Here is a 10,195-nt window from a genome sequence, read left to right on the forward strand (position 1 = left end):
TTAGCATACCATGCCAACACATTGGAGTCGGTTATTATCGGGGCCTCGAACACATCTGTCTTGCTCAACTAAAGGTCCCATGTGACGATTAGCATTGTAGGCGGACAGTGGTATAGCAGTTACTTCAGCTCCTGTATCAATTTTAAATTGTAGGGGTACATCGTTTACACGGACCTGCGCCTTGTAGCAATAGCGTGCTGTCTCATTGTCGCTTGATATGGCGCCTAGATAGGCTTCTTCAGAGACAACTCGGATAGTTGATTTTCGTCCTAGACATACTCTTGAATAATGGCCCATCTTCCCACATTTAAGACACTTCGCTCTTATGGCTGAACATTCCGTTCTGCTGTGCTGTTCTGGCTTACCACATCTCATACATGTATACACTTGTTTTTGCTTGTTATTGAACCGAATTTGTTTACTGTTATCAGGAACGCGTTGTTTCTGTGGTGGACGAAGGGTTTGCTGTTGTGCTTTGGGACTTATTGTGAACTTCTTAAGGTTGCTGCTTATTCTATCTACGTTGACATCTGTATTATTAGGCTTTTGCTGATCATGCAATGCAATTTGTTGACGTTTTATTTCTTCCTGCTGTCTAACCGCTCTGATCGCTGACTCTAATGTAAGATTTGAATCCAACTGTAGACGTTCAGATAATTGTTTATCACGGATGCCAACAACGAGTCTATCCATGATCATCCGATCGCGCATTGTCCCGTAATCACAATATTCGGATAATGTATATAAAGCAGTGATGAAAGTCTCTGCTAATTCTCCGTCCTGTTGAACACGAGTGTTAAACCGTGCACACTCGTAAATGACATTCCGACGAACAACAAAGTGAGCATCGAACGCTGATAGCACCTTTGCATAATCTTTCTGTTCGGCTGCCGTAAGAGTTAGAGACTGGAAAATGTCTTCAGCTTTGGGACCCATTAAATAGATTAACATGTTAACCTGCTCCTCAGATGTCTTATCTTTTAAGCCTGACGCAAGTCGGAAACGGTCAAAGCGTCGCTTCCAGTTAAGCCACTCGCCAGGTATAGAAAAGTTCAAAGGCTCTGGCGGGACGACGTGAAATGATGCCGACGAAACCGTCACGGGAGCGGCTGGGGTAACCATCTTCCTTCCCGGAAAAAAAACGGCGGAGAAAAAAACCACGCCCTAGGAAGAACCGAGGGAGAACGAAGAACGCGGGAGGAGACCGAAAAAATGGAAAGCGGGGAGAACGATCGCGAAAAACTCTGACACCATGTTATGTTCCTGATATACGTATCATCTAATTAAGTTCAGTTCAATAAGTTCATTACAAATTTTATTCCCGACACCTTAAAAATACATGTATACCTCGTACGATACAAAACCCGACATATTTATCATTCTTTACTCCTCTATCTCTCCTACCCAAAAACTGGTTTTCTATGCTCCCCAAGGAGTATCTTTCTTCCAAGAGGAGTGTAGTGGAAAATGAACAAAAAGAGTATATATGTGACTGACTTAAACTACATTATATCACAAATTTCGCCTTGCTTTTTTCCTTCTCTTTTTCCGTTTGAATCTTCTCCCCTCGTCGATATTTACAGAAATACTCCCTACAGTTGTCATGTTGTCCAAATACATGAAGAGGTCCGTTTGCTGTCCAAATACATGAAGAGGTCCGTTTGCTAAGTCTCGTCGTAGGTCTTCGGCGTTGCCATTTGTTCCAATGGTGCTTCTCGCCGCAATTGTCAATCTCTTTATTTGCAGTTTCAAAATACGAACCCTTGCGTCGTAAGAATACTTTGTATCCAATGTGATTTTGTGTAAAGATCCAGTATAGCATTCAACACAGTGATTAGCGCATTCAAATTTCGTTACTTTAAATCCATAAGGTACTTTTTCCATGATCTTGGAATGCACGTTTCAATCACCATCCGCAATGAACCGGTTGTTTCGTAGTCCGTGCATTGTCTCGCTGCATTTGAAGCCTTCAACAATTATATCGTCCTCCATTGCCGAAGATGAGCCATCCCAGTTTTGGTAGCACTGGTGATCAATCCGCTGTGCTTCAGTCTTCTTGCTATCAAGTACGCATTTGTAGCAGAATTTGTTGCGTATTCCTACAAAAACCAGCTTCTTCGTTCGATAGCCAATAATCGCGGCTACTCCCGAAGGAGCGTTGTAGTTGTGACCGTAAGATCGTTGACTCCAACCACCATCACAAATTCTAGAGGGCCGGTAGGCCCTTCTAGATAAGAACCCACACTCTCCCGTAATGTTAAAGAAATAATTCACAGATTTTAGGCTTAGCGTCCCATAGAAAAAGCATGGGATTTTTGGTGGTCCACTCCATCGAATAACTCAGAAACTACTGCGAAGATAAGGTTCGGAACACTTTTGAATTATCAAGCAACTATTGAATGTTGAACTTCTGAAGTTTGATTAAGAACAATGAAGTCTAAGTATTTTATTTTAATTAATTTATAAATCATGGTAAAACCGTTACATATATTACACTGTTTGCATAACATTATGTTTAGCCTCCATCGGGTTTGTGGCGCATAGGATAACGCGTCTGCCTACGGAGCAGAAGATTGCAGGTTCGAGTCCTGGCAAGCTCGGTGTTTATTTTTACAGATCTTTTATTCAACATAAATGAAATAATCCTATAAACACAATGTTTGGATATTTTTTTTTTGTTACGAAGTACGGGCATGTGGCGTAATGGATAACGCGTTTGCATTCGAGGCAAAACATCGCAGGTTCGAGTCTTGGAAAGCTCGTTGTCTATTTTTGATGAAGAATCTTAGTATATAGAAGGCAAAATTCTTAAATAACAAACTTTCAATGAAATGTGCGCGTGCTGGCGCGTGGTTTAGAAATAACTTTTTTTTTAAATCTATACAAAAAGGTCAGCTAAACTTAATTGAGTTACCAACCGCCTTTTTTTCATGAAATAAGTTACCACCCGCCTATCTATGGTGAATTAATTTACCACCCGCCTACCAATTGTGAATTAATTTACCACTCCCCTGCCAAATGATTTAAAATTTTAATCTTTCCCATAAAATAATGAGAGGCACTCGGAGTGAGCCAATATGCTCACGAACATCTTACTGGAACGTCGAATTAATGACGTTTGACAAGCATATTATTATTTTTATAGTAGATTAATACAAATTAAGGCTGAAGGAACAGATATTATATAAAAAAGACTTGGTTTGCCCAAGCCTTAAAAACAAAACGATAAGAGTTTTTCCAGTTGACTGAAGCGCGGATATTATTTTTCTCTATTGAATTTTAAAGACAATCCGTATTTTACTACTCTTTGGAATTTAATTCAATCACCTGATTTTACTGCTAATGGATTAGTTTCCTATAAATTAATTGAAATAAAAAATTACTTATCTCAGATTTTTCAACAACAATTCCACTTTCCTGAAACATTTTATCATGCATTTATTATTTTGAGTGATATCGTGTAAATTTAATCAAACTGACACTATCTTTTTTAATTTCCGAGAATTTTCTTTTCAAAAGGTTTTAAACACATCAAGTTTTCATAATGTAGTCAACTAAACAGCAACTCAACCAACACTCCTTAAATCTTCCCCACTAGTACTGATATGCACAGTACAATAATTGTGACTGTGCTAAAAGAAACGAACCCCTTTATAAAATATAAGAAAGGTTATAACAGCCCCCTTTTGCATTCAAAAAGAACGCATATAATCATGATATAATATATTATTACTGAGAGTATTATTTGAAAATTAAAGTACGTTCTCCCTTGAAAAGAAAAAAATTCATGATAAAATGTTTGAGGAAAATGGAATTGTTCTTGAAAAATCTGAGATAAGTAGTTTTTTATTTCAATTAATTTATAGGAAACTAATCCATTAGCAGTAAAATCAGGTGATTGAATTAAATTCTAAAGAGTAGTAAAATACGGATTGTCTTTAAAATTCAATAGAGAAAAATAATATCCGCGCTTCAGTCAACTGGAAAAACTCTTATCGTTTTGTTTTTAAGGCTTGGGCAAACCAAGTCTTTTTTATATATAACTGTAATGTACGGAACACCATCCTTGTCCACATCTCCGGCTTCGACGGCCAACCTTCGTTCTTCCTCCCCAGCTTTCTTCATTTCGTCAGTCAGATGGGAGCTCTAAACGTATTCCAATTCGGTCTCGATTCTTTGATACCTTTTATAGCTTATTGGGTGTATATTCAATACTGCCAAGACACTAGAAATTTGGGTGTGTCCACTTCTGGATGTAACAGCCCCTCAAACAGCATTCTCGTTGACACCTGGTTTGGAGTTATCAGATGTTCTCGTTTCAGTTCTTTTGCAAGATGAACATTCGAAAACAAAGTTGCTCTTGAGGCCCTCGTGAATTTCCTTCACCCATTTTAGGTTTCCCGCTGTACATATTTTGGCGTGTTCTGCTTGCAACTTCATACTCCATTCAAAGACATGTTGAATTTCTACGATTCGATAGCCAGTGAGGTTTGAAGGGAGTATAGCGTTTTCATTTTGTTGATTTTTTTAGCCAGATATAGAGCATTGTCGGCCAATATACGCCTAAACCGAGAAACAAACGGTTGAAATTAAATAAACATAATGTTAGGGATATCTAAAATGAAAAATCCTGTACGCGTGAACGCGTGGTTACGTGGCGAGATTTGTTCTCTCAAGCGTACAAATACACGTTTTTCATTAGATTTGTCAATCTCTCTAATGTGAAACAATTTCATATAATTACCTAAATTCTAGTTGCCCTAAATCAAAACGATTACGATTGCGACAGCTGACCGGAGTGCAAGAACGCGCTTCAATTCTTGATCGTTTCGGAGTGCTCAAACGTTCCGGTTTCTTAGGTCCTTTCGGAGTACTATTCGTATCATTTTGCTCCATCGTTTCTTCAGAATTTTCGTAATTAGTGGGTACTTCACCTAACTCTTGATTTATATCGATTTCGGGGTGCTCCTTTTATTGCAAATCCTCTTTGACAGTTTGATGTCGCAATTTCGCTGATTTTGCAGTTTTGTTGCTTTTCGCAGTTTTATATCTTTGCTTACTACCCATGGTTTTTAATAACTTCCTATTCAAATAGTAAAAATGTTTCCTAGCACAAAAATTATAAAGAAGCTAAAACTATATTCACAGTCCGAACCAGTTGTTATAACCGAGCACATAAACTAAACTAGAAACATATTTGTAAAATACCAAGTAACCAAACACTTTCTTCAATATTCCCCCCCCCCAACAGAATGTGGGGTTTTCTACTGAAAAATGCAGAAGTCTAAGCCAAGCGTGCTCCTAGCCTTTTTCTATAGTCCAGTGTTCTCTCTCAACCCCTATTCCACCTCCCCCTTTTCCCATTGTAAGTATTGTCAAAAACTTTGGCTTCGGAATGTCCTTTATAACCCCAACTAGACCCCCTTCCCTTTCGACTGCCCCTTTCTGAGCGGGAGAGAAGCAATTTCTCTGTTTTGGAAACACCACCTACCCCTGGCGGTTTTCCTTCGGAACAAGGGCTCTGTGTTAATGCAATGGATAAATTATAAGGATGTATTTCATCCTACGGTTATTTAAAACTAAAGAAGCATATCATTTTATTAATACCTTATAAAAAAGGTGAGACTTTGATCTATGATTTGAGAGTAATTTTATAATGATACCATATTCAGAACTGAAACTTCAGGCCAATAACCTGGCCTTTTATTTTTGGAAAAAGTTAAAGTTTGACTTACAACCCACTTATCATTTAAAATTAAAAAGATATAGGAATCAAAAAGTACTGATATCATACATTCAAATGTTTTGAACCAAATGCCATATTTCGCAACCCAATTGGTTTGCTATTTCTACAAAACGGTAGGATGAAAAGGAGACATGTAAGGGCTAAACTTAATTGACTTTAAATAGTTATAACTAATGATTCCGATATTTGAGATGGACAAATCTAGCACCAGTACATTAAGCAGACATTTCTCTATTATATTTGAAACCCTAAAATTTATAACTGTAATAATAAATGAACTACGTTGATATAATCAGTGCTCAAAAACGTTGTTTTGAGGGAAGAAGAGCCTTAATCCACCTTTTTCCATACCGCCGGAAGTTAGGCCTATCTCGGCATTCGTGGGGAGCGAGTAATGGGAAAAAGCTCAAAAAAGTCGTCCGTCGTCTGCTGCAATAGCTTTTACTCGGGAAAGGCGTTTTTAAGCGGGTAAACGGTTTAAATATCAACTTTAATAGGTTTCTAACTAGTAATAATGACTAGATATAAGTCAGGTAAGTAAAACGTATTAATAAACCTTAAGAACAAGTTATATTTTATAACTGACATACCGATTTTAGTCCGTTTTGGATGTTTCAAATGTTTGAGGGTGATTAACTGATGTCAGCCTCAGGTTGTTGAAGCTTGTATTGTATAGAATAGTTTGAAAACATAAACAGTAAAAGGTATTTAATGATTTTAAAAATATTCAAAGGTATAGTGAATGAAAATATCGTATGAATATTTCTGCTTTTAGGTTCGGAACGTTGAATCGCTTTCGGTGGATGAAATATTTTGTTATTTAGTTTCGGCATAGAATATGCGTCCTTTTTTCAGAAGTATGTAAAATATATTAAGTTAAATTTTGAAAGTGAGTAAGCAAACATTGTATATTGACAAACTGTTGTTTTTGCTGATACATGCAGTTGGTAGTCCATGTTATATATTCAAACGGTGCTCTTCGATATAGATAGTGTAGAAACTTAGAAAGTTGTATAAAAGATGGTTCACATGTGTGCTGTTGCTGGTTGCAAAAGTAAAAGCTCAAAACATCCAGACAATATATCATTTCACGAGTTCCCACAAAATGAACTGAGGAAAATTGAATGGGCGAATGTTGCTCAGATTGATATTGCACGCATTAAGAAGGGAACCGTTATATGTTCGTTGCATTTCAAGGAGGAGCAGTATAAAGAAAGAAAAGGCAAAAAGCGGTATTTTTTTTTTGAGTTTCCTTGGTCTCAAGATCCGCAATATGTTTTTGCTGTTCCTATCTTGAATGCAAATGAAGAATCTGATGCAGCTATTGAACCAAAAAGTTTGACCTCGTTAGTCACCGAGGGACTAACCATAGAAGAACTGAGCGCACGAAGCAACAGTGAGGCTGGAAACCACACTTTGGCTGAAAAAATGTCAGATCAGGAAGCAAAATATAGAGCGCTGCATTACTTGAAAGAATATCATAGCTATCACACCAAGTGAGTTTAATCTGGAAAATGTTTCTGCTAACAAGGAATCTTTCGCTACAAACGTTGCGCACACCCGCACACATTGAACAAGCCAATTAATCAACTAAGAACAACGTCACTGTTTGGAAACCTTTAAGTCTGGCTTGCCAGAACTTTTTGGGTTTATGTCCTCTTTTATAGTCAAACCAGCGAGAGAATAGCGTTGAAATAAATGTTAGCCTATGGGGCTCAGCGCTATTCTCTCGCTTGTTTGACTATAGTTCCCAGGGGAAAACACCCAGCTCTTTGGCCTTGAGGAATGGTGCTGCTGTCGCGGCGGGCGGGTAGGCATTCTGCTTAACAGTAGTTAGACCAGGGCTGGAAGCCTATGGTGGATCCCTTTAAAGTCAGTGAGAAATTATTATGGGGTAAATGATATATAAAAAATTCCAAGTAGCAGAAACTTAGTAATTGCTGGTTAGAACGATATTCGCCCCTAATATCCGATCATCTAATTTTTATTTGCTTCTAGCGAAACCATCCAACAACCTGAAACGGATGATCAAGACCAAACGGCGGTGAAAACTATACTTAAACAACGCCAAACAACACAAGCATTGGATAGTCCTGGGTCTTCGTTACCTAGCCAGCAGCATCAGAGAGTGCAGGAACCTCTATTACACCACTATCATTATCATCTGTGTGTGCAGTCCAAGCAAAGAAGAATTGAAAGTTAAAATTTAGACCTGCTTAAACAATTAGTACAAGAAAAATTCTCAATACTAAGATTTCTTAGCGCTGCCGACATCAAATATTATACAGGGTTTCATTCCTATACCCATTTGTGGAGATTTTATCAACATTTGCTACCCGAAGCCAATGGACTAAAGTATGTTGGTAAACACCCAAATAATCCAGAAATTGGTGATGACGACGTAAACCTTTATGAGTCAGCGTTGCGAAAACCTGGTCGCCGCAGAAAACTAAGTCCAATCGAAGAATTTTTTATAGTACTTGTTCGTCTGAGGAAAAATTTACCCGAAAAAGTATTGGGGGACTTGTATAATGTTTCTCAAAGTTATATATCCAAAATACTGAACACCTGGATTTTATTTTTGCCCAAGAAATTGCAATGTTTGCTAATTTGGCCCACAGCAAAGGAAGTAAACTTAAGAACTCCAGATGATTTAAAGAGACATTTTCGAAATTTGAGGGTTATTCTAGATTGTAGCGAATTTTACATCAACATGCCATCAGCGACTAATGCTCAACGCAAAACTTTTAGTTCGTACAAACATAAAGGTTTATTTGCCATTTCACCAGTCCCAAATGGACATATAACTTATTTTTCAAATATCTATGCTGGGCGAACCTCCGATAAGAAACTGGTCAACCATTGTCATTTAATTGACCAACTCGAAGAAGGGGATCTAGTAATGGCCGATCGGGGTTTTGATATCAGAAAGGAATTGGAGGCTAGAAAAATTAATCTAAGCATTCCAGACTATCTAGGTGATCGTGATCAGTTTACGGAAAAAGAGGTGACCAAAAGCAGGGATATTGCTAAAAATAGGATACATATTGAACGAACTATAAGGAAGGTGAAAGAGTTTCAAATACTACAGGGTGTGATTCCTATTACTTTGTGTCCTGTTCTTGATAAAATTTACATGATTTTTTGTCATTTATCAAATTTCTGTGGACCTTTAATCCGAGAATGAAGCCTATTTTTTTCAAATAAATTAATATTACGCATTAGTGACCAGGCTTTTCCTTATTTATTCCTCCCCCTTTTGTTACCAGATGCCCATTCTTCTGCAAAATATGGCAACAAATAATCATAATACGTGGTACAAAGTTTTGGGTACATCAAAGTTGTCATTTCTCTAAACTATAGCATACTCTAGATCAGATGGTGGGACGTGTACAACGAAAAAACATTCTGCGACATTAGCAACTAGCAGTTGCCCCTGTATTTGGTAATAATAGTCGTGGGTTTCTTTTATTTCGTATAGATTTCGTTCTGCATTGAGAGTCAAGTAGAAATCTTTCTCTTGAGCTCTTTGTAGAGCTCGGAATCGGATATCCATTATCGTTTGTTATTCACGTTTATGTCTACAAATTATTCGCGGTTAATTTACCCAGTTATAAAATATAGTAGCTTCTATTTTATAGGTTTGCCTATGCGGTTGTAGGTTGAAAAATGTACTGTATGCAAGCCCATATCAATCAACTGTATCCATTCGGATAAACGTTGAGTAAGTTACATTACGTACAGATAAGCTTACATATTTCGTAATAGGGTAATTTTTCTTACCTGAACATCAAAACTAGTTAATGTATAGCGTTCGTTTAAACTAAAAATCTGCGAAGCATTAATATAATTGAGATAAGTCTGTTTGCCTATTAAGCGATTATGAACCTGGTTTCAACATCTTATGTTAAATTAAAAATACAGTACAGTCATAAGTTTATGGCATTTGAACTTTGTGTCCTTGTTCATTGTTAGAATCTGAAGTTATAAAGGACGAGTAAAGTACTATTCTCAATCACAGTCGTACTTAAAAGTCATCTTATGACACTTGTACATGTGCCTCGAAGGCACAATTGTGCCGACAAGGCCTCGTTAGTTCCTTTTCTGGTTGCTCTTCATTGCTAATTAACAATGTAATTGCGCAAACATTCAGTGAATTTATACATATTTCAAAAAAGACAAAGTTGGTTGTTCACATTAGTAATGTATTATTAAAAATACTCCGTTTTCACCACTATTATATACAAGTGAAATATAAAATTCTGTCTAGTGTCATGGTAAAACTCTTCTTTTAAGTTCGATAAGTGTCACCAGAAAAATGTCCCCCAAAAGCAACTGACGACCCTTAAGTGAAAAATTTTCTCTTGCCATTTTGCTAACTGTTTGGTATACTTCTTTATTCACCTGTAATGGTACAGCTTGTTATGATATTATTCCACGACAATACTA

The 10,195-nt window shown here is 37.2% G+C and overlaps 1 protein-coding gene across 1 annotated transcript; it reads right to left on the bottom strand.

Annotated features, from left to right (window-relative positions):
* Window positions 1–1,122, bottom strand: LOC149685916 (uncharacterized). Its single transcript, XM_089870884.1, has one exon. It carries the CDS (start codon window positions 1,120–1,122, stop codon window positions 1–3), a length of 1,122 nt encoding a protein of 373 aa, XP_089727010.1.
* Window positions 1,123–10,195: the final 9,073 nt, after the last annotated feature.

Source organism: Phalangium opilio, unplaced genomic scaffold, assembly GCF_054372755.1.
Source record: "Phalangium opilio isolate 3A_F unplaced genomic scaffold, DU_Popi_V2 ptg000032l_1, whole genome shotgun sequence".
Classification (NCBI taxonomy): Eukaryota; Metazoa; Arthropoda; class Arachnida; order Opiliones; family Phalangiidae; genus Phalangium; species Phalangium opilio.

Excerpts from the sequence above, each read along its gene's own strand:
- LOC149685916 (XM_089870884.1), bottom strand. The coding sequence starts at position 1,122 with ATGGTTACCCCAGCCGCTCCCGTGACGGTTTCGTCGGCATCATTTCAC.